This window comes from Neltuma alba, unplaced genomic scaffold (assembly GCF_004799145.2).
Source record: "Neltuma alba isolate B1F8T4 unplaced genomic scaffold, ASM479914v2 tig00011322_pilon, whole genome shotgun sequence".
NCBI classification, from domain to species: domain Eukaryota; kingdom Viridiplantae; phylum Streptophyta; class Magnoliopsida; order Fabales; family Fabaceae; genus Neltuma; species Neltuma alba.
The window spans coordinates 131,469-156,059 of NW_021636029.1; the positions used below are offsets into that span (position 1 = coordinate 131,469).

General features: G+C 33.8%; 3 protein-coding genes across 4 annotated transcripts; 2 read left to right on the forward strand and 1 right to left on the reverse strand.

Moving 5' to 3' along the window:
• LOC114711919 (protein BIG GRAIN 1-like B) lies at positions 1-1,799 on the forward strand. The gene has a single exon (XM_028896349.1). It carries the CDS (start codon positions 430-432, stop codon positions 1,624-1,626), a length of 1,197 nt encoding a protein of 398 aa, XP_028752182.1. The 5' UTR covers positions 1-429; the 3' UTR covers positions 1,627-1,799.
• Positions 1,800-14,869: 13,070 nt separating this feature from the next.
• Positions 14,870-17,376, forward strand: LOC114711897 (putative pentatricopeptide repeat-containing protein At5g37570). Its single transcript, XM_028896321.1, has 2 exons — positions 14,870-15,970; positions 16,742-17,376. Exons 1-2 carry the CDS (start codon positions 14,929-14,931, stop codon positions 17,374-17,376), a joined length of 1,677 nt encoding a protein of 558 aa, XP_028752154.1. The 5' UTR covers positions 14,870-14,928.
• A 110-nt stretch (positions 17,377-17,486) lies between these two features.
• LOC114711898 (developmentally-regulated G-protein 2) lies at positions 17,487-24,325 on the reverse strand. Of its 2 annotated transcripts, none has more exons than XM_028896322.1 (12): positions 24,217-24,325; positions 23,819-23,911; positions 22,493-22,560; positions 21,667-21,743; positions 21,280-21,460; positions 21,021-21,077; positions 19,982-20,056; positions 19,742-19,861; positions 18,754-18,924; positions 18,419-18,532; positions 18,146-18,316; positions 17,487-17,960 (listed from the first exon to the last, which is right to left on the reverse strand). In XM_028896322.1, the coding sequence occupies exons 2-12, from the start codon at positions 23,886-23,888 to the stop codon at positions 17,865-17,867; spliced, it is 1,200 nt and encodes a 399-aa protein (XP_028752155.1). In that variant the 5' UTR covers positions 23,889-23,911; positions 24,217-24,325; the 3' UTR covers positions 17,487-17,864. The 2 variants fall into 2 exon arrangements, with proteins under 2 accessions (XP_028752155.1, XP_028752156.1); XM_028896323.1 differs by lacking the exon at positions 24,217-24,325 and adding an exon at positions 23,985-24,085.
• Between the last annotated feature and the right edge of the window lie 266 nt (positions 24,326-24,591).

Genomic DNA, 24,591 nt, shown 5'->3' on the forward strand with positions numbered 1-24,591 from the left:
TCTCTCTTCTCTTCTCAGGCGTGGAATTTGGCTTTCATTACAGTCTCTCTCTTTCACTCCGTCTTTCCCTCTCTAAAAACCATCATCAATGTTCCATGCCTTCTTTTCCTTTCTCTCTCCTTCTCTCTTCTTAAAACCTTGCATTTTCTGAAATACCCATCCCAGACTCCTCTGTTTTATAGGAGAGGCGAATCTCTTTGTCTCTTCGCACAATCATGCCTTGTTACTTCCCTTAATCTCTCTTTCTCTCTCTCTACCCTCTCAATCTCGGACCTCTCTGAGTCCACTTGAGCTTTTGCAGTACGATTCGAAGTTTGAACCACACAACAAAGGTCCAAGTAATTGAGAACCCTCAAAATCCCCTGTTTCTCTCTGTTCTCTTTCATCCTCATACCATAGCTCCTTTTAAAAGTAAAAGAAATCGAACCAATGGACAGGTGGGATAAATCACAACGAGATCGCTACCGAAGGCATTACAAGGAGAACCCTTCTTTCTCTTCTACTCTTCTCGACGCCATTTATCGATCTATTGATGAAGGAGAAACAGAGGGGAGAGAAAACCAGCTTGTGCTCTACAGAGAAACCATGAAGAAGCAGAACCAGAGCAACTTCTTCGATAATAATCATGGTGACGAAGCTAAAGCACCGACCTCTCGTCGATCTCGAAAGGTAGAAAACTGGATGGACGCAAGGGTATGCGAGAAAGTTGATGTTCGAAGAAATTCAATACATTCTAGCTCAAGCTCCACAGATTCCAGTTCAAATGGCGGGTTTTCTTCTTCAGAGTCATCATCAGAGTTATTCAATAGCGTCCAGAGGCTGAAGCCAATTCGAACCAGTGTTGCTCTTCCTCAAAAACCAAACCTTGATTCTCTAAACGCACCCAGGAACTATTCTGATCATACCCAGAAGCCAAAGCCGGAAAATGGCTTCGAGAAGAAGGCGAAATCGAAAGCCCTGAGACGAATCCTATACGGAGACTTGAAGAAATCGAAACAACCTATTTCACCAGGTGCTAAACTCGCTAGCTTTCTGAATTCTCTCTTCAATTCTGGTGGTGGAAACAACAATGCCAAAAAGAAACCAAAGGTGGTGTCGTCAAACACTCTGACGCAACCTTCAACTTGTTCTTCAGCATCTTCGTTCTCGAGGTCTTGTTTGAGCAAAACCCCATCGTCATCAAGATCAACAGCTAAGGGCAACAGGTCTGTGAGATTCTGCCCAGTTAGTGTTATAGTTGATGAAGATTGCAGGCCATGTGGGCACAAGAATCTTTACGAAGGAGAAAAGGGTATCGAGAAGTTCAGCTATATCAGCAAGAACAGTAATAATAAAGAGGAGCTAAGGTTACATGTGATGCAGGAGAGTCGAAGAGTGGAGGAGTACGCCAGAGATTTGTTGAGGAATTATCAGAAGAAGAACCAAGATATTAACAAGTTTGAAATGATGCATTATGAAGAAGAAGATGTTGATGATGCAGCAAGCTGTTCAAGTTCTGATCTTTTTGAATTGGAAAATCTTTCAGGAATTGGGAATATTGAAAGGTATAGAGAAGAATTGCCAGTGTATGAAACTACCCATTTCAATACCAGTCGAGCCATTGCCAACAATGGCTTCGTGCTGTAATATTCCTGCTGTCAAAAATATAGTTACAGTTGGGGGGGGGGTTACATTAGAGAATAAGATTAAGATATTTCTTTTGGTTTTGTTAGTCATATAATCTTGTTTTCTTCTTTCTAGTTCATCTATTATATGTATGTCTCTTTTGTTGTTAATATTAGAGAAGAAGCTCTCAACAATCTCTTTTCGTTAATTATTTCAAGAGTGCGATGACTTACAAAGTGAGCAAGGTCATTAAAGAGCGGATTGCCAAAAAGGTAAATAAATGACTGGGAGAGAGCAAAAATTGGGAAAATTTACATGAGAAATGAATGAAAATTAACACAAAAAAAAGATAAGAAAAGAAAGGGGGCGAAGGAGATGAAGTTGAAAGGGAAGGCAGAATTTCTACATTCACTAATGGCAAACCAAAGAGGGACTTTTGCTTTCTCTCTCGAGTATGTGGGACCTCTTTTTGCTTCAATATAATCCTATCTTTTATTTTTTTAAAAAAAAAAATCTATTCTTCATGCACCACATATGCCTGAGAGCAAATAGTCAAAAAGTTCCCACATGTTAATTTAATGTGGTTTTTAATTTCTTTCTTTTAAATTGATACTGAAAGAAATGGATTCTATATATGCACACTAATATTTTTATTATATTATTTGCTTTTTATATAGACTATAATTACTCTTCACATTTTCATTTAATTATATATATCGAACAATGGAAGCAACAAGAGGAATGAAGTAACCATGTGTTTAATTAAGTAAAAATAAAGGGCAGAAATATATGGTCCTCTAAAGATGTGGACAAGAGCAATTCTTGGATTCTCTAGCTAAAATCTTTGATGTTAAATTTGGTTGGCTTATTAAAAGCCAAAAGAGCTAGTCTTTGAGTAATTTGATGCGATATTATTCGATGTTTGAAAACACATATAAACCTTTAAAATTAATTCATCTTAATCAATATGTTAAGCCCGTTTTATGATGCTCTTAATCAAAACCTTTTTTCTTTGTCATTGCTTGTATCTTTTTTTTCTTCAGTGCAAGCCAAATTTCTTCTTTTTTTAACCTTTAAATGTTTCAAGTTCATCTTGAACATATGTTTTCCCTTTTTCATACATTTTTCCTTTTCCCCTCGTCTTTAAAATTGAAAAGTCTAAACCTAGGGAATGCAAGCGTTTCAAAATAATTTTTTATAATATATATGTTAAGAAACTAAGTCACTTTATTTGATCCTAAAGTACTTATTTAGGACACATAGGCTTTAGTTTTCATGACAAAAGACTACGAACTACATAGTACCAACTAGGAGAAAAAATAAAAAAGGACAAAACTACAAACTTTATTGGGATTCTTACGTTTTTTTTTAATTTTGAAAATGGAAAAAGAAAAATGGAACTTAATAATCCACAGTTCGTAAAATTGCATGCATCTAAAGTGAGTCATACTGTTTGTTGTTTTTAAATAATGCAGATATTTATTATCTATGAATTTTATATTATATACAAACTATATATAAGTGTTCAAAGGGCAAAAAAATTGCCCTTTCTTTTACTCAATATAAGATCTCGTTGACGGGTTTATTTTCATCCTAAGTATTAGATTTTAATTTACTTTATCTTCTAAAATCTAAACTTTTATTTTTTCCCCTCTTAAATTCTCTTTATTGATTGCACATATTTAACGAGTTTTTTTTAATCTATGAAGTAATTTTCAATATAAATGATTAATGATGTCTTACAGAAAAATCAACACACACTTTTCACAAAAAAAATAATTTAAGCCATTTTATTAATATTTGCAAATCAGTTATGTTTAAATAATTTTATTAAGAAATAGGTTATTTGATTTATACATGCAGGACTGGGGGTAGTATTATAAATGTGGGGTTTAGAACCATGTACTTGATCAACAAAGAGAAGAAATTTTTTTTGGGGGGGGGGGGTGGACAAACAATAAATACTGGGAAACACCACTAAATCATAACAGTATGGAATGTTCATTAATTAGTCATTAACTGAATATTTTTGTACAACGTAGTTTAATTAAAGGCAAAATAGTGAAACATTCAAAGCTGGCTATAACTTGGAATTTATAAGAAAAGAAAAGGCTACAAGCTTGCTATGTCCAAAAAGTTTCATAGGGCAATAGAGAATATGATAGAACACAACATTAAGGAATTGATTAGCGGACATCGCAACTGTGAATATTATAATTATAATTATATGCTTAATTAAACAAACTGTTTAAACTAACTATATATATAGTAGTATTTGCTTTGAAACGACATGTTTGTTACTGTTTTTATATGCATTAATATGGTTGGTGAAGTGGGGAAGGCTCGTCACAATAATGAGAATTTTTAGGTAGCACTGTAAACAATAATTAACTAATCAAACTTTTTAAAACTTAAGAATTAAATAATTATCTTTAATTATTACATGATTAGATTAAAAAAATTAGTTGTAACACACTAACGGCACTCATCCATATTTATAATTCCTCCAATTCTTGTGATATAATAGCCACAGCAACGACGTTGGATTTTCTTTTTAATGGCTTCCAACTAACTAAACAATAGAGTTGATCTTAAAAATTTAAAATTATTATTCAGAATGCCAATCTTCAATTTATATACTGTATTACGGTTTCATTTTCTATAAGTTATATATGTTAATTTTTTTATCTTATTCATATTTTTTTTTTGAAATATAACTATCTAATTGAACTGAACGGAGTCAGATTTAAATATTGTAGAGTTTAATTGAGAATGACTATTCTAACAGCCTTTTTTGAATTTACATAAATGCAAACTAGAGATCTCGTGCTTAAGTGGTTAAAATTGTTTTAATTAGGACGAATGCTCGTTACATATTAGAATTTGTGAGAATTTATATTACTTTTGTTGTCCTTAAAAATAATAAAAAAAAATCAATGAATAAATAATACTGTTAAGTAGGCCTACAAGAACAGAGGAGAATTATTTACTTTATTGATGGATTTGACCCAAATTAAATTACACTATTCACACTATGTGTCTTTATTGGCTTTTGAAATGATCCTCTATTTAGGAATTTGTTTTATGCATCGAGCAACCATATTGTCCGTACATAATATTTACTCATTATTTGTAAGGGTTGTGCTGTCAAACAGTGGAAGCATCCATACTAGCTGTTGGCCATGTCCCTTCCCCATCATGCGGCAACCACACATGAATACAACATTATTTAATAAAAAATAAAAATTAATTATTACTATAAACTATTAAAGCACTAATAAATTGAGTGTGACTCATTTTTAGACTCCATATGTATACCATGTTTAGTTTTCGTTTTGTATGTGTGAAATATATACACAAACACTGCTCTTGTCATTTATATACTAATTTGCAAATATTAAGATATTTAAATTAGTTATTTATAATAAATAGATGTTGTATTTCTTAAAATATTCTTTGATAATCATATTTCTTGGAACTATCATCTGATGGAAACTCTTTAAGTATGCAATCACCATGCGGATTACTTGGAAGCAAAATAAATAAATATTAAAGATAAAGTAGATTGAAGTCTTACATTTAAGATCAAATTAAATTTTCAATCGACTTTTATATTAAGAATGGGAAGGCGGGATTTGGTTTTCCTATAGCCATCCAAAGGAAGATCAATTCCGGTTCAAGCCTCGTTAAAAGTACTATTAGAGGTTGATGGCCACTTATCCATCATTCATAATATTGTGCTGTTTAATTAGCATATGTGAGTATTCTATTGTCTTATTATGGATTCAGGAACTTTTTCGGTTGGCAAAAAAAAGAAAAGGTTCAGGAATTTTTTCCGACTATATATGGTAATATAGTGGTGTTGTTTTAGTTTAATTCACTGCAAATTATTTTCTCATTCCTTTCCGTTCTTTATTTCTTCTTATAGGATTTTTTTTTTTGCCGAAAGGTGTATTATAAAACTTATCCAACATTATTTGAGAATAGAATAATCAACCAAATAGATAAACAACGAAATCAGCGAACTCCCACTCTAACTACACTGCATAGTAACCCTTCATCAACATCCCTATTCTCAAGCCGAAGGGTGGATCCTCGTGAGAGTCGCCTTTCAGCCAGTTATTAGTAACTTACAGTCAAACCCCCTCTCCACTATTATTGCGTAGGTGTTTAACTAGAAACCAAATTATAATTTTAAAAATAATTTTATATGATATAAAGTAAATATGTTAGAAGAATTTTGTGTACGGGAAAGCACTTTTGAGAAGTGTTTTTTTGATTATACCAAACATCCCCAAATCATCAAATTCAAATTTCTTTTTATAAGAAATGGAGGAGAATTTTTTATCCTTTCTTTAAAATATCATATGAAATATTTATTATATTTTTCTCATTTAGTGTTGCCTTATGCTTTCAAGCTCTTTAGCTTCTCAAAAAAATGGGTTTAATAGGGATAAAATTAAGAAATTTGTTAGTAAATAAATTTTAAACTCCCAGTTTTGGTGAAAATGCTAGAAGTGACTTGCATAAAAAGAATCATGTGGGAGGTATTTTGTATTTTTTTTTTCCCAAGATGAATGCGGCCATCTAGGTGCAAGTTAAGTACATCCTGATCAATAATTGGGAGCAACTTTTGATAAGCTGGGGAAATGCAAAGAACTTAATTAATTAGGGTTGGTAAATAACAGATATATATTGGGCTGTCAACTTTGTTTTGTGATGCAAATTAAATATATTGCTTTATGGAGCCACATTCTTTCCGAATCAACAATGGCGTGCGTGCATTATCATATTCTGCTTTTGTAATAAGCCAATATAATGAAACCGCGTCACCTTTCATATTATATTATTCATTATAATGTTGTATTCTATTTGTGCATAGTGGGGTATCATATATATTCGTTTTCTGCGTACGTATTCTCAATTCCTTTCCTCCATTTCAATCATCACCCCCCCCCCCAAAAATATACAGTACTCGTCCAAAAATGTGGAGAGCTTTTACTACCTCCTCCGGTTCTCAATATAAAAACTATTTTGAGTTTTTGATATTTAGTTTAATTATAAATATAAGACTCTAATTAATTTTGTCTATCATGTTTATATATTTTTCAAAGTCGTCCTTATAATAGTTATATATGTTAAATGTTTCATTACATAGAAGTTCTAATTAATACATGTGATTAATAAGGGTATTTTAGAGAAAATAATACCTATTTATTACAAATAACTAACTTGACTAATGTCTTTAATATACTCAAATTAGTCAACTAGTCTTATATTATGGACTAGGGGTAGTAATATTCATACCTTGCATTTCTCTTTTGCCATTCCTCTTACACTAAAATCCCATAGAGCATCTCACTATAACAATATATATCTATATACTCTTCTGGTCATAAATATAAGACCCATTTTGTAGTGTAAATTACATTACAAAATAGGTTTTATATTTAGATTTACACTACAAAATGGGTCTTATATTTAAGACAGGAGAGTATATATATATTTTCAATACTATTTATAATTGAGTGAGCATTTATGTCTTGTTTTTATGTGCGTACATTAAAAAATGGCCATGAAGCTTTCATAGTAATTTGGAACCTGGTTATGCGGTTATTTGAGTTCAGAATCATCGTTGGTATTACAGATTTTAATACTATAAAATGTTGTTGCTTTGTTTTTTGAGATCTGTTCTTGTTCTTGCCAGTCCGATCCCTTTGATCTGATCCAAACAAACACCTATCTGTAAGCAAAGCGAGCACGCCATTAATGAAAGCTTGAAATGAAATAAAGCCAGAACGTAAGCGATATTATTTATCTGCATTATCATCTCCTTTTTTTTGCTTCTGGGTTTAGTATTAATTTCTTGGTTCTTTGGTTCTTTGAAGTTGCTTTTAAATATAGGATCCCACCCACACGTGATGGGGTGGTCCTACATGTCCCAGGACTATGATGCATGCACACGTGTGTTATCTATCCATCTTCTTCACCGATCCCCTTAAGATCCTGATGAGATCGATCATCATCTCTCTGCCATATATCAATCATGAAATCATTCCTATTCACATTCTCATTCCCACTCTGATCTTGTTCCCTCATTATATTAGTACTAGACGACATTTTTACGTGGACGCCAACTTCATTCTCTTTCATTCATTCACTCACATTAATTATATACTCTTTCATATAAATTTAAATTATTATTTCAACTCAAGTGAGAACAAGAATAATACAAGAAATGGAAGTACTACTCCACAAGCTTTTGAGTTTAAAAGATTTTAAATTTGTTCTCGCATCACTCTGATGCTACTTCTATGGATTGATAAGATACCCTTTCCTGTTTGAATTAGCTGTGAAAAAGTAATTTTGCACTGTACAAAATAAATATATAAAAGAAGTTTTATATCATAAAGTGTGAAAACATTTATTTTAAGCTAGTCTAAAAGCTACTAAGAAATAAACATTTAAGGAGACTAATTACACATTGATTCAAAATGTTAATGCATTTATCTTTTGGTTTGTATAAAGAGGTGGGGTTGAGAGAATGGAATATTGGGGAGAGTTGGTAAAGAGAAAGAAAGTAAAGTGGTAGGGTTTTAAAGAAGGAGGGAGTGTGGAGAAGGCAGCTTTAGTAAAAGAAAAGAAAGTAAAATGGGGTGTCGTTGTGGATTTGGATGTGTGCTGCTGTGAGAGTGTCTGTGGGTTGTGTCAATATGTATGAAATGGAAAAAAGAGAAAAGCGATGAAGGGAATTTTGGTGATCCCAAGAAGATTGCTTGTCTTGAAACAGTTAAATAGTTTGAAGCAGCTTTTCCTTTTCTCTTTGGAAATACAAAGACTTGTGGCTCAGCCTCTATGCAGATTCCTTGCTTCTTAAAATATCTTATTAGCTTCCCTCCCTACTTCTCCTTTCCTTTTTCCCCCTTTCATTACGCGTTAAGTTCCATTTGCACACGCAATTCCAGTTCTCTCAAACACATAGTTGGTCTAACTGTAAAGAGAAAAGGAGGCCCTAATTTTCATTTTAAATGCGAATCAATGACAATGCCATAAATGTAAAGTATTTGTTTAGCACTGCCTGCAAGGGTCGAGTCCGACTGGTCGCAAACGGGAACGTAAGGCGCCTTCCCTACCATGTCATGGGCTCGATACCTGCGAGTGCACTTGGGATTAGTCTGGCCGGTTGTGCTGGGATACCCTGAGGCAGCGATACCATCCTACTCAAAAAAAAAAGTATTTGTTTAGCACTAGTACTTGTTTAAACTCGATGGGAAAGAAAATGCATACATAAGTGGGCATAAGACCAAAACCTTAAGACAGTTCAGCAAGAAAATGTATAAATAAGTGAGCATAAGACCAAAACATTAAGACAGTTCATGGGATTATTTTATCCTTCTATCTCTTCTTTTAAACGAGTTTGTTTAACATGATGAGACTTCTGTACTTCTTCTCACAATCGTTTCTCACATCATGTCTTACCAACATATTAAACTGGTTGTTTTAATCACTGGTATAAGCAAGAATTTAACTTAATTCTTCGGAGGTCGCTTATGGCTACAAGAGACGAGCTACGATGTTTCTGATATTGTTTATGTTTTCTTAAACTACACGAATTCTAATTGATTATTGAGAATATTATAGTGATATACTCGAGAGATCACACATGAGCAAACCTTGGAATTGCTGAAAGTCGTACAGACAACGTAACTCTCGCAGTCTTTATATATTCTACTGGTTTCAGCTCAATACAGCAATTATTTTTGTTGAATCTACCAAAAAAATTGCATGCAGTTTTTTAATTACGCGTTCCGCATCACCGATCCATAGAAGAAAAAGAACAGCCTCCTTTATACGCATAGTTTAGTAATAATATATATATCGACTGATCTGTTACTTTATAACGTGAGGGGCTAGTTGCCATATTTATGAAAGTTATATTCGTGTTGATTGGGGGTTACTTTATGTTTTATTATAAAGACGAAAGAGACTTTTTTTGTTGTGGAGAAATATTGTGATGAGTGAAAATGGTCACGTATATTCTATTCAGATGCCATCATCCTTCATCTAGGTTATCTAAGGTTCCACATGATGGACGCGCCTAATTAACCCTAGACTCTAATATATAGGAGGGTTCCTTATAAAGCCATACCAGTGAGCATCGTACTAGTCCATATACCTCATTAAGGTTTCACATGGTGTGTCGTGTAATAATTGAATCTTAAAAAAAAAAACAAAGTTTTATATATATACACTTTAATTTGCAAATATTTATAATTTCGCATGTGTTAAAAGAAACTTGTTGAAGCACATCACCCAATAGTATATATATGGAGATTTTTTAATCTGAAGTAAGATTAATGATAACGGAGTTTGATTTTATTTTCTTTAAAGTAAAAGAGGATGTAGAATATTCGAAGTATATAAACCGTCGGGAGAACAGTTTTTGGTCGTTTGGGATTGTGAATACTGTTAATATAATTGAGTGATTCATTCGTTTGTATTTATTGAGGACATTCATAAATTGGAGTTAGTTGTTGTTCGGCATGGAGAAACGTCATTGTCTTGTTCTTGAATGGGGTAGGAATTTCATATCACTGAGCAAAATATATACAGACCAGTTTGAAATTCACGAAGTGAGTGGTACTATTAATATACCTTAATAATAATAATAATTTAAAACTAGATGTGTCAGAGAAGTTTATCCAAAGGATAGTGACGTGAAGGACTCCTACCACTTTGCTTGACTATATATCCACTTCACTGACAACTATATTGATTTTCCGCCATTAACGAATCTCTTGAACTGGCAAGTTTCATGAAGATTTTGGCCTAACATTTATAAAACTAGAATCAACAAGACCTATATTTCAGATTAAAGTCTAATAAAATCAGCAGGTTCTTAATGAAATACAGAGGAATCGGTGTACCTTCCGCATGCATCAATTCACATTCTCATATAGTTGAGGAATCCTTTTTTTTTTTTTTTGTCTTTTGCTATTAAACCGACATATATGCAGGAAGTTATATTATATTAGTCTGATTAATTTAAATTAAGCTAAGTAGTTACATATATTCAAAGCTGAAATATGATGCCACTAATTAGGTTAAAATAATCCCTAACTAGCTTTATGGAGGCTTGTTAGTTTGGAAAGGAATCAATTTTAATTAGACATCAATTATCAAGATCAAATTTTTCATTAAAGTTTTTCTCAAAATCGTTTCATATCAATTTGTTCTTCATTCGAGAGATCAAATGGACAATATAATATGTGACTCCCAACACCCATCGATCCTTCACATATGGTTAATATGAGTCGGGACACGCTATATGATCCTGTAAATTATGTTTTAGACACATATAACTAGACTTGTCGTAGCATAATAGATCAGATTCAAAAAAAGGAAAAGAAAAACTCTTTTCAATTTCAGAGTTCAATTTTAAGATAAGTATACATTGTATATCCATTGAAAAATTATTTGATTCTTAAATATTCTATCAGAGGGTGCAAGTTTCATAATTGCTCTTTGACTACTGAAAAAAAAAAAAAGAAATTAAAATTTTACCCTAAAAGAACATCGAATATCATTTTCAACGTAATATCATTCCATAGCTATTGTGCAACAGATCAATCACACCCCCATCACTTCAGTGTGTGTGTGTGTTAGCAAAACACACACGTATATATATAATTGTAGTCGCTAGTCTGGGCAACGTATGCACGCGTGCCCAAAAAAATCACTCAAATATCTAATCGATATTATTACATATAGTTATTTACTTGCCTTACTGGGAGACCAAGCGCTCTTGAAAAAGCCAAGGGGCTCTCACGTCCACATCTATCCATACAGGACATAGAGGTTATACTCTGACACAGTGAAGCTAAAATGATTAGGGCAGAGTCTTTATTTTTTTTTCCTTTTTATGCAGTGAATACATTTAAGGCATCCGATGTTTGCTGGTAACTTTGAGAAGGATAAGGTTGATGGAGCTATACGAGACTGTGTAGTTAGTTGATTAACATCATGTTGTTCGGCATACTAAGGTTTTTTTTTTTTTTGGGGGGGGGGGAGTGGTGTTGAATTATGTGTACGTGTCATTTAGTGGTGAGATTATAGGTAGGGTTTTGAGTTGTTATAGGTATTACAGACAGGCAAGACTTGAGAGGAGTCTTAGGTAAATGTCTTTGTTGCGTAGCACAATGAAGAAGAGACTCAAAAATAATGAGATGGTCTTATGTTGTATTTAGATGCTATGGATTTACACCTAAGATCTTACATGTATGTATGTAGCAGTAATGTTAGGAAGAGGTCAATTTTTTTCTTACCCTAACTAGATTACTCATCTGATAATCCAAATTCTCCTCGTACTATTAGAGGACATGTATATTTCTTCCGGTGGTTTTTATAAACTCCAATTAATCATTTTACATAAATTAAAAAAGTAAGTTTAAATTATAGTTACTTCAATTCTTATAAAGTTTTCCTTCTAGTCTCTAATATAGGATCAGTTAGTGGGTTGCATTTTATCTTCAATATAAACCCTTAATCCATTTTAGCTCACACATTTATTATTTTCCTCAAACTAATCTAATTTTACAATCTAATATATAATATAATATTACATAGGAGTATTTTAAAAAAATAAAATCACATATATTATAATTAACTAATTTATCTAACTTCTTTAATATACTCAAAATGCTTTAATAACTTTTATATTAGAGACTGAAGGGAGTATCAAAGTTATTTTTATTAGTTAGAGGGCTGAGTTAGTTAATAAGCTTAATTTATAGCTAGTTAACGATACTAAATAAAAAGAAATTAATACTTTAGACAAAACACGATATTAAGGAACATGTAGAATATCCTCGTTTTAGAGGGGTACTATATAATGCATGGTGAGTCCTATTTAACATGTTAATATGCCAATTAATATATTTGTCTCTTTTGATTTGTATTGGCTGCATTGGAAAGAATTCTTTTCGTAAAGGTTAAAACTATATTATTTAAACTGCTTTAACTCGTTATTATCTTGATGTGTGTGTGTGTATGTGAATCAACTTGGTTTTTGGGGTCAATAATAAAAGGAAATAGGTGGATGAAAGTGAATATGGATGATTGAAGGCGATAATATAGGGGCTGCAAATTTTCACTAGCTAGGTCACCTACCTTAGTGGTCACTATGCCCTACCACAAAAGCATGGCTTTTTCATGGATCGTGTTAGATCATGTGCATTATTTTTCAGCTTGTCTGGCCTAATAAAACAAGCATGTTTCTCTACATATGAAAACGATTAATTAAAGTTGATGGGAACTAAAATCATCTTCACCAATATTAAGTACTTGTTGCTTGAAATCTTGATTGGCGAAAAAGGAACAATGTGTAGATTTTGGAAAGAAGAAAAAGAAACTTAGACATGTAAATAACTTTTTTGGTCTCTGTAAATTTAGCAACCGAGTATACTATTAAGAGAAAGAGTTAAATGGTAAGAATGTTTATGATAGGATTAGATTAAAAATCCATAAACATTTCAATTGTCCAACATCTGTTTTTCTCTCTCTTAATTTCTCATCCACAAGGGATTTATATTGGAACACGATGCAAAAACTTGAATAGGCTTAATTGATTGCAAGGTCATTTTTCGATGGGAAAAACATAAAAACGAGTACATAATTTCCAAGTAAACATATAACAATCAAAATTTAAAAAAATATGAATATATGATGCTATATATCGTCTATAAAAAAAGAAGTTAAGTAGCATTTAACATCCTGAAACATTTTTCTGGTAATACTTACTGCTCTAAACTAATTTTTGATACATCCATTATTCTAAAATATTTTTTTTCTAAAGTAATTTTTGGTCAATCTGGTACTTCAAAATATTTTTCAGTAACATTTACTGTCTTGACTCTTGAGTTTATGGTGCTTATTAATATATTGAGAAAATTACTTTGAAAACAAAATTGCATACAAAAAACTACTTCAGGATATTGATTTTCACTGAAAAGAATACTTTAGAATTTTATTGGAAATTGTTCATTTAACTCAGTGAAAGCTACTAATGAGGCTGTGAAAATTATTGACGCATACTAAAATTTATTGACTCTAGTATGTCTGAAATGATAATTGAAAACAAGAACACAAACGGGTCAGTGATGGAGAGTGACAAAACAACAACAATAAATTAACTCCAATAATAGAAATCGCATGCGATGCAAGGAAGGACATTGGAATAGTTCCAAGACAAAGTTTATTAACTCATATACATTAAATGGAACTCATTTTCATGGTTATTTGTGTCTATATCTATAAAGGTCTTCATTTCTTTTTTCTTTTTTGGCCAACATACAGACGTCTTTTTCTTGTCGAAATTAATTTAGGTCAAAAATGTCTCTGTTGCGTGTAAATATCATCAAACTTGATAAGTAATATTGGTTGGCGGTGTTGTGTTAATTATTGCCTGATTCATAGAATATCGTCGTTCTTTTCTTTTCTTTTCTTTTCTATTGCTTAAAACAAATTCACACCATCCTGAAGAATAAAAGTGAGAGGACGGCATAGATATAACTAAAAAATAGCAAATACATACATTCTTATAAAAACATATTGTATAACAAGAATATGCATTCAAATAACATAAAATAATTATTTTTTCAAGTTTAGAATGAATTAAATTTATAAATTTTAATATATACTCCTCCAGTTCTTAAAAAAAAGACCAATTTTGTAATGTAATTTTTAGTTTTATACAAAAAAATAGTTCTTATATTTAGGACTGGAAGAGTATTATAAATAATAAGGAAATAATTTTTCAGAAGAAGATCATCTTTTGATTTTACTATATTTTTTAAGTAAGAAAATGCTATTTCGGACAGCAAAAGTAAAGAATTTACTGTTACCAAAAAAAAAGTGAGGAATTTGCAAGAAGCTCCAAAGTCCAATAAGGCCATTGAGGCCCATATTTACCTGGGTTCCCTTGTTTGGATTTGTAAGCCCAAAGCTTCTCAAACACTGAGATGTGCCCAAACCAAATGCAAAAAAAAAAAAAACCGTTAGAAACAAACCATAATTTTAAAAATAATTTTATAATATATGAAATAAATATATGAAAAAAAATAATTTCGAAAGTGTTTTTAAAAAAATGTTTTTATTATAAATCAAACACCCTAATTTGAAATATATCAGAGCATGAATGTAGTTAGGAAACACCATGAAATTCATATTTATGGCATTTCCCAGTTGACTGGTGTTCCTAGTAGTTTGATTGAAGCTGCTGTGACCCGTGACGCAGGGCGAATTGCGAAGATGTGATTTAAGTTCATGCACACCATCTCAGCATCTTTGTCTCTGATCATTCACCAGAAGCACAAAACTTCAACTCTCATCGGTCACTTCCTCAATACCGGTAAAACCATCGATCATCTGCGACAAGCCCAAGCTGTATTCCTTAGACAACTCGCAACGCCCCATCACTACCAATACTTTGCGGGTCGTCTTCTCCTCCGAATCCTCCAGTGTCCCGGTGATAATCTTCGTTATGCCTCCCGAGTGTTTGATCAAATACCCCGTTGCAGAAATGGCTTCCTCTGGACCTTGCTCATACGTAAATACGCACTTCATGATCATTTCCACCTTTCCATTTCTCTGTACGCTAGAATGCACGAAAATGGGGTCTCGCCATCTGGGTTCACGTTCTCTTCGGTGCTCAACGCTTGCTGCCGAATTCCAGCTATATCTGTAGGAAAACAAGTGCATGCGAGAGTTTCACAATCTGGGTTATGTAAAAACAAGATTGTGCAAACTGCAATTCTTGATATGTATGCAAAATGTCGGTTAGTATCTGATGCGCGAGCAGTGTTTGATGAAATGAGTGAGAGAGATGTTGTTGCCTGGACAGCTATGATTCGTGCGTATACGAAGGTGGGAATGATGATTGATGCAATGGGGTTGTTTGAGAACATGGAGGAAAGAAATTCATATACTTGGACTACTATGGTTGCTGGGTATGCAAATAATGGAGATATGAAAGCTGCGAGGGAATTGTATGATATGATGAAAGAGAAGGATAAGGTCACGTGGGTTGCAATGATCGCTGGTTATGGGAAATGTGGTGATGTGAAGGAAGCAAGAAGGGTGTTTGACGATATACCGGTGCCGGATGCCTCAAGTTTTGCAGCAATGGTGGCTTGTTATGCCCAAAATGGTTTTGTAAAGGAAGCTATTATGATGTATAGCAACATGAGAGAAGGAAAGATTCGAATCACTGATGTGGCTATGGTGGGAGCTATATCAGCTTGTGCACAACTTAGAGATGTTCATTTGTCAAGGACATTCTCTGACCAACTTGAGGACGATTGCTGTGGTAAGTGATACACGCCTCTATTAAAACCTTTCAATTTGATATTGTTAATTAGGAATCAATTATGGATTTGTATAAAGCCTTTCTAACCAAGGGTTTCTACAAGCATATTGGAATAAGATTTTTGTTGGTTCATCTTATGCTAATGAATAGGCAACTAGTCAATTGTAATATTTATTTTCTTCTCGTGAATATTAATTATAAATTACATGACTTCCTTGAAGTTTTTTGAAAATTACATGAATTTCTTCATTTTTTTTCCACAAAAATCTTCATTAAGAATAAAGGGTAAATCATACTCGACTCTCCCTATTAAAGTCTTTTTAAGTTTTGTTGAAATTATACGTACTTTAAAAAGGAACGGAAAGTTTTGTAATTATAATGAACTTGAGAAGAGAGTTTATAATTTTCTTTGTTATAGATATAGATATAGATATCTAGGTTTTGCTAATAGAGAAAAGAAGGTTTATGTAATTTTTAACAAAATTTATGGATGTTTGCATTACTTTTGAAAATAAAGAAAAATCCATATTATTTCAGCATGGTTAAATGGCCTGTTTAATTTATTGATATTAGCAAACCCGATATTTGGATTGTGCTTTGCTTTTACTCATTCGTTCATTTATTTATTTATTTGGTTCTGCACAAGTAAGTCTTTCTATTAGTTTTTATGTCAAGCGAAAATTGTAAAAAGACAAACACTTCCCTTCCCTCGCATAAAGGTTTGAATTTATTGGAAACTACTTATTCTTTTACTCATTACTTTCATATCAGGTAGGACGCTTGCTATATCAAACGCATTGATCCACATGCACTCAAAGTGTGGAAACATAGACTTGGCCTGGAGGGAATTCAACAGAATGAGCAACAGAGATGTGATCACTTACAGTGCATTAATCACAGCCCTGGCTGAGCATGGAAAATCACAAGATGCATTAGATCTTTTCTTAAAGATGCAAAAAGAAGGAGTCAAGCCAAATCAAATTACATTTGTTGGAGTCCTCAATGCATGTAGTCATGCTGGTCTTGTTGAAAAAGGGTGTATGTATTTCAAGCAGATGACATGCTCATTTGGAATTAAGCCTTTATCTGAACACTATTCTTGCATGGTTGATCTGCTTGGGAGAGCCGGGCAACTGGAAAGGGCATGCAATCTCATACAGGAGAGTGCTAGAGATGATGCAACAGCTTGGGGTTCTTTGTTAGGGGCTTGTAGGGTTCATGGTGACGCGGAGCTGGGTGAGATTGCAGCCAGACGTCTCTTCGAAATTGACCCAAATGATTCTGGAAATTATGTTATTTTAGCAAATACTTATGCATCGAAGGACAGGTGGGATGATGTGGAAAAAGTTAAGAAGATGATGAGTGAAAAGAGAATGATAAAGCCTCCAGGTTGTAGTTGGATTTAGAGAAATATATCATACCATGCTCTCCCAGTACTATTTGAACTGAAGCGTAACAGGCCCAGCAGAAAGATTCAAAAGGAACTTACAAACAAGAAACTAAGATAAATTGAATATTTGCTCTGAATGGTTTGAAACTTGAAAAATAGATCAAACCCAGAATTGTGTCAAAGTGGCTAATCAATGAACGAGTCCCGATTTCTTCCCTCTATCTTTATTATCCTTTCAGGTCAGATGCCCACTTCATAGATTTAAGTCATAACAATCACCAGATAAGCAAAAATAACAACAGAAAACCAAACAAAAATACAACAAATGCATGGGTGGCAAAAGCCTATGTGCTTCCCTTAGCATGCGCCCAGGAGGATACAATGCTCTTCATAATAGGAACCTTCAGAATTCAATGACCTTAGAAGTTTCTGATTTTGAATATCAACCTGTGGTCCTCCCTCCCACCCATCTCACTGACAATGTAGTACAGCGTAGCGTTGCAATTATGTCTTCAGGGGGGCCTTCTTCTCTCTGTCAGATATCCGAGCAGGCGCTGTAGAATGTGATTTGAATCGGCCCCTTCCTCCCTCCTCTTTTTCCTGCAGGAATATTAATCGCATCCAGCAGCTCATTGTCAGGATTCTACTGTGTTCCACTCGTAGCAAGAAAAGGAAAATAGAGTTTTATCATATGGGTTCAGCTGAAATCAATTTTGCTGGAAGGATGATATAGAAATGTATGCCAATCATACTACAGAAAACAAGTTGAGGGCAGTTTTCCTGACCTTTTTCTTAACAATTTGAACCACATCCTCATCTTGAAGAAGATGACCAAGGCCACAATGTTGAGGATAGTGCCTCGCACTTGCACCCCATACTAAAACATACTTGACGTCCTTGATTAAACTTCTGTGTATGTGGTTGCAGAAATCCTCTACAGTGCAGCCACCTCTATCCTGCATTAATTTACAAGAGTAAGATCATCAAGGAAGGATTAAAGACATAAAGAACCAAATATTATTGACAGATCTATGAAATATGTTAAAAGATCAACATACTGCAGAAAGGACCACAGGATCAGAGAAATCAGGCTGCTGGCCTTGTGGCTTTGTGTAAACTCTAACCAGACCCATTTCCTCCCACATCCTTGAAAGCAGTCTATCAAAGTTCAGCTGTATATGAAGACATGAAATTTAGCCGCAATGACAAATATCAAACAATTAAAAACAAAAAAGAATCCGATGTTTTACGTGACAGAATAACCAATTAAACAGGCCAAAAGAACTAAAACTATACGAGGTCTTGTATTGTGCTGCCAAAATATACATCACAGCATAGTTCCCCACAAATAATCAATCAGTGATATGGTTTGTTCAGTATTTATGGAACCCACCTTCAGATTGCAACTAATGACAACAGAATTAGGCTGGCGGGCTAGTCTGTCCACATCATCAATACCAATAACATCAATCTTGTTGTAGACATATATACACTTCATATATTTACGGTTCCCTTCAATAACATCTATGAGGTCATCCACAGTAGCATCCTCACGGAAAAGAACCTGAAATAAATTTTGTCATCCCTTCATGTGGATAGGTGGTAAGAAAGAGAAAAAAGACACTGAATTACATATTTTACATATTGTGCATATAGCAAAATACAGAAATTATCAAGAGGGCATTGCGCTATCAATATGCCGTTAAGACAAGAAATACCACAACTAGATTGGCAGACTAACTGTTTAATCTTTATCCATCAGAATGCTACTTTGATCTATTTTCCATAATTACAGCTTTCATCATCATGTTACTTGACTCCTACATACAGAGACATGAATTGAAGACGCATAATACCAAGGGTCAGATATACAGATGCACCATATTAATGAGTTAGGAATAGATCAGAAAATGACTTGACTGCTAGTTATTAGAGAAGCTTGGCGCAGGTAAAGTGTGCAAACAGAATAAATAAGCGAATTGCAGAAGAAAAGATACATTTTACTCCCTTCTATCATAAACACTAATAGCCTGATACAGAAAAAACACGTATTTCATTACCGAAGGCCAGTAAAAGGGAAAAAAAGAAAAAAAAGAAAAAGAAAGGGACATGTACTTTTAATCAATCATTCAGTCTTTTCCAACCTTCTGAAAAGAAAAGCAATGGTCGAGGAAATGATGATTTACACAATGAAACTGGTCAAGGATTTTATAGCAGTAGAGGCAATCACCCACCCCGTTATATTTGGACAAACTACGGAATTGACAATTATACTTATTTATAATTTCCATTAAAATAACTACAACTAACAACTCCATAATTCTAAATCCCATATTTGTATGCCCTTTGAATTGAAATGCACACTGGCATTTCGCATATACCTCTGCATTGTGAATTTTATATTCATGCAGAATCTGATAACACAGCTTCTCATCCACATGAGTCAAAGGTGTAGTGCTGTTGAATGAAATGCCCCCAGTCTTTTTCTTTTTAAAATATATCTGCCAAAAGGACGAATCCAAAGAAATGGTAGATGAGAAGTAGATAAAGGCTACCCAAGAATTTAAAATGAAAAACAAACCATGTCTTGAATCATCTATATCGTAAGGGCACAAACTCACCTGGGGAGGTCTCTTGTTTAATCGTAAGCCAACAGCTTCCAGCTCCCTTGTCAATATTTGTCTATGACCCTCACTCTGGAAGATATTTAGGGGAAAACTCACTTTATGCCAAGATTAGAATTTTTTTCAATTCACAGTAAAATAAATACTACAATTAATACATGCATACAGAATGTGGAGCAATTCCCCAAGCAATCTGTAAAAAATAATTGAGGTCCTTGAAAAATTTCTAAGGTTTCTCATGCAAAATCGTTCTAACATAGATTGATGATCATATAAGACTTACTCTTCATCTATTCCATGAGGAAAAGCTCCGAAGTTACCCAAATTTTTTAAAAAATTTCATTGGTATGGTTTAAAACCAATTTCAAACTAAAACCAAATCCTAGAAAAAGATGAACAATGGGAAGAAATAGCACCCCTTGCAATCTAACTTCACAGCCATGGAATCATCCATCAATTATTGCGATTTCCAAAAGGTAAAATAGGCAACTATTAAGTAGAAGAGAAGTGCTGGAGTCATGTGTCTTTATCACTTCATTTCTCTCTTACTTAGCTTGCTTTCCTGATTAGACCACTGCACCTTTGAGTAATTATTGGGATTTTTTTTTTTTTTAATTGACTGAACTGATGGATGGATTGGGAGATTCTTCGTTCCCTACTTCCATATAAATGTTTTTCTGCTACAATGGAAGAATAATAAGTTCCAGAGTGTCTGTCTAAAATTCTGCATAAATGAAGGATTTGAAATGTTCAACTCACATATTTGTTACTTATTACCAAGTGGAGGGGAAAGAAAGTTAAAGGGATAATGAGTAATCATTCTATAACAATAGAGTAACCAGGGTGATGCTTCAAGGTTTAACTCGATTCCCAGGCAGAGAACAATTCTTTAAATACTGCCTAGATTAATGCAAAAATTGACATGTTATTTTATCAAATAGCAATGCAGACATAAGGAATGAGAGAAGGTACACTAGAAAATAGCAGTGCCAACCATTTAAAAGAAAGAAAAAAAAGAAAAGAAAATAACACTTACTTTAGAGGCATCAAGAACCATCAGTACTATGTCAGAAGATTTGGCAACAGCAATAACCTGAGAATATAGACAAAAAAAAATTCTTGTCATTTTAGTAATGCCTAAGTCATTATACCCTAAGTAATCTGTGAAAGGAACTAATCATCAACTTCAGTCAGCGGACATCTATCTTCAATTATCAATTTGTTACGGCAAATGCTGCCCTAAAACTTACTAATGGAAAGAAATATATGACAGCAACAAGCAATTATTGTTTTACCTGCCTCCCACGCCCCTTGCCTTCAGAAGCACCTTCAATAATTCCGGGAAGATCAAGCAGCTGAATTTTAGTATCATTGTAGTTTATGATTCCAGGAATACAGGTCAGCGTTGTGAATTCATAGGATGCAGATTCTGAATGTGTGCCCGTTAACATTGTCAAAAGAGTTGACTTCCCCACACTGTTAATGAAAAGGGAAAGGATAAGAATGTGTACAATTTAGGTATACAATGCCCGGCATCCAAGGGTGTGCATAAATCACACATAGAAGCAGGGTAAAAGCAAAATAATGAAATATTGAACATTAATAATATAATTAATTTCCTAGGAGCTTGGAAAAATGAAAAATGAGTCTTAAGGGAGATAAGTATATGTCAGAGTACAGACCTTGGAAATCCTATGAGTGCAACTCGCCCATGGCCATACTTTGTAACTTCAAATCCCTCTCCACCTCCACTGGAACCCTGTTCCATGATTCGACAAGATAGAAAAATTTACAAGAATATGTACAGATGTATAGTTGGCTATGGTAGACCGAAAATTGAGAAACCTAGGCAAGCTAAAATAAGGTGATATTGTTCACAAAATTCATCCAGTACTCATAATAGAATAATAAAATATTCACAAAACCATCACCACATATCAAGTGAGGACACTTGTTATTATTCTGTCCAGTAAATATGTAAAGCGTAAACCAAAGAAGCACAATGACCGTAACATGAATATTTTTAGCTGAAAAAACCATAGCACAAAATAAATATAAAAGCAGAATACCGGTTGGTCAAAATCAGTAAATGGGGAAACAAATAAATCACTAAGGACACAAAATTCTGTAGCCCTTCCAAGGCTACTAAGAATCCTAATACTCATCTTTTTCCAATTTTTTTTTTTTAATTTAGTACATAATACATGTGTGGAATGATTACAAGTATGTATCAGTGATGCGTGCACAAGATATATGTGCCTATGTCTGTTCTAGCATCATTTATCCTATAAAGCTCTCTAGATGAAATACAGAGCAATGCAAAAGTGGATTAAAAATGAGCCAAAACATTTCTAGCCTGCTTTAATTTTTAATTGGAGGAAATAATCTCATCCAAACAATCAATAGTCTCATGAAAAATGTCAAGGAAACAAAAAAGTTTAAGCAAAAGAGAACATAAACATATTATATGCATAAAACTATGAAAAAAAAGAAAGTAGACTTACATACCTTTGGAGGCTCCAATAATTGTGTCCTTAGTTTGGCTATCTTTGCCTTGAGTTGCCCCAGATGATACTCTGCATGGTTAGAAAATGTAAATTCATTTCTGTACTGGAAGTGTAACGAAGAAATAGGAGATAAACTTAGATTCCTTGATGGCTCTTTCCTTATATTTAATCTATAACTACATATACTCATTTATTTTAGTTATTCAAAAAACATAAATATGTTTCACAAGAGAAGTAGAAGAATGCTTATGAAGATGAGTTGTCATCATTAGTTAAGAGAAGTGTTACCACTTATTCTGAGGACTAATGAAGGATTTACATACCTCCCCTTAAGATTTCTTAACAAATCTAACCTGGAACGTTTAACATAAAATCTGCCAAGATATACTTGGTGCAATACGCTTTATACAAAAATACACTTGTGCCTGACCAGGCTTAGTGCAGTACATGCAAACAAGTGTGGCAACCTTTCAACTAAGTGCTGCGCTAAGAGTCCCCTCTCTTGGCTTTCTGCAGATGCTTGGTGGCCTATGACATATAATCCAATTGAAACTCCCAATGACAAACCCCTCTTAAGAGTGAATTGCTTCATAGTGCCCAATGGTGTCCAACTCAGACGTGATTGGAAGTGTTGTGAAGGAGTGATTTTCATAGTTAGGGATGATCCTTGAGAGTTGCTTGATAACATTGAAGTCAAGTTGCCTTCATGCTACAGGATTGCTCTAGCGAATCAAATAAAAATCTAGATACTTGTAATTGGAATGACTATTCTAGCCAAGGGCACCCCCTCTCCCTTGAAATTGGTTTGGAATTATTGAAGTAAGGCGATTTCGTGCTCCACTTTTCTTTATCCCTCATTTTTAATGCTTCATACTAAAAGGGACCTATGTTCTCAGTCATGGCCACCATGGGAGTAAACGGACAACTCCAACTTCCCTATAAATAGATTCCCTTGTCTTCAAAGGGGCAGACACTTGCAAACTCACACACTTCATCAAGATTTATATCTCTCTGCAACCTTGACACCTTTTCCAGACTTCTCAAATCACTTAAGGACTTCTCTTTCAGTTGGGTTAGGAGGCATTTTCACTTCAACACTAGAATATAAAAAGAGTGATGATCAAATTGTCTTGCTTGAAGGCTTGCTAAAATATTTCATCTTTCCTATATTAAGCTACCCCAAGATAGTGATCCATTTCATGCCGCTGTTTGAACCCCTCGTTCCTCGAACAAAATATACCAATTTACTTGATGTTGTGATTATAACGATCAAATATCTAAGTAATTAAAAAGAACGATGTATATGTAAGAAACACCAACTCAGTACCTGTGGCTTTATTTTTCTGGGTCCGAGCCATCTCGGCCTCGATTTCTTTGATCTTCTCAATGATACCCATTATCCCTGTTTACCAGCGGCCACCTTCCACAGAAGAGACGAATGAGAAAAATGTTAAATTTCGCTAGAAAGCAATGAATACAGGTATATCGAAAACCTTTCAACTTAAGCAGAATTGCGAACACAATAACAAGCCAGCGATTCCACAGCGAGATGTCGCTCTCAGGCAATCTCAAGTCCTTAACAGTTCTGTTTCTTTACTACTTTGTTCCAAGATGGGGTTTAAACCATCAATTACCATGACTGGGAGCCCATATCAAAAAAGTCGTAAACACAAAAGAGGAAAAGAAATCAAAAGGCAAATACATGGTGGTGAAGGGACGGCTCACCTGAACTAGGTTCCCAGCAATGCCAAAACAGAGGATTAGTCTCCGACGATGAGGGTGACAGAGGAAAGAGTGGGGAAGGCTTGCAGGCGTAGGTCTCACAACAGTGGAGCTTGGGAGCCAGTTAGAGGGGGGTGAAATTTCTGAACTAAGTAAAAATAAGTTGAAATAATTATTATTTTGATTATCAATTTCTGAAGAAAAATTAAAAACAAACTCAATGCATATACATATAATATAAATTTTTTTTAAAATTTATATTATTCTTAAGGTATGAATAATTATGTTAATGTTGCCACTCACAGATAAACTTACCTTTTAGGCATGTTTGAGACATTCTTTCTACTAGATATGAGCATTTCTTCTAACTAAAATTTA

What these genes read in the sequence shown, in the direction of transcription:
- LOC114711898 (XM_028896322.1), bottom strand. Translation starts at nt 23,888, where the DNA reads ATGGGTATCATTGAGAAGATCAAAGAAATCGAGGCCGAGATGGCTCGG. An exon ending in ATCCTGTGGTCCTTTCTGCA is followed by an intron (nt 18,317 to 18,418) that starts GTATGTTGATCT and finishes AAATTAATGCAG; the next exon opens with GATAGAGGTGGCTGCACTGT. An exon ending in TTCAAATTGTTAAGAAAAAG is followed by an intron (nt 17,961 to 18,145) that starts GTCAGGAAAACT and finishes ATATTCCTGCAG; the next exon opens with GAAAAAGAGGAGGGAGGAAG.
- LOC114711897 (XM_028896321.1), top strand. Translation starts at nt 14,929, where the DNA reads ATGCACACCATCTCAGCATCTTTGTCTCTGATCATTCACCAGAAGCAC. An exon ending in ACTTGAGGACGATTGCTGTG is followed by an intron (nt 15,971 to 16,741) that starts GTAAGTGATACA and finishes CTTTCATATCAG; the next exon opens with GTAGGACGCTTGCTATATCA.
- LOC114711919 (XM_028896349.1), top strand. Translation starts at nt 430, where the DNA reads ATGGACAGGTGGGATAAATCACAACGAGATCGCTACCGAAGGCATTAC.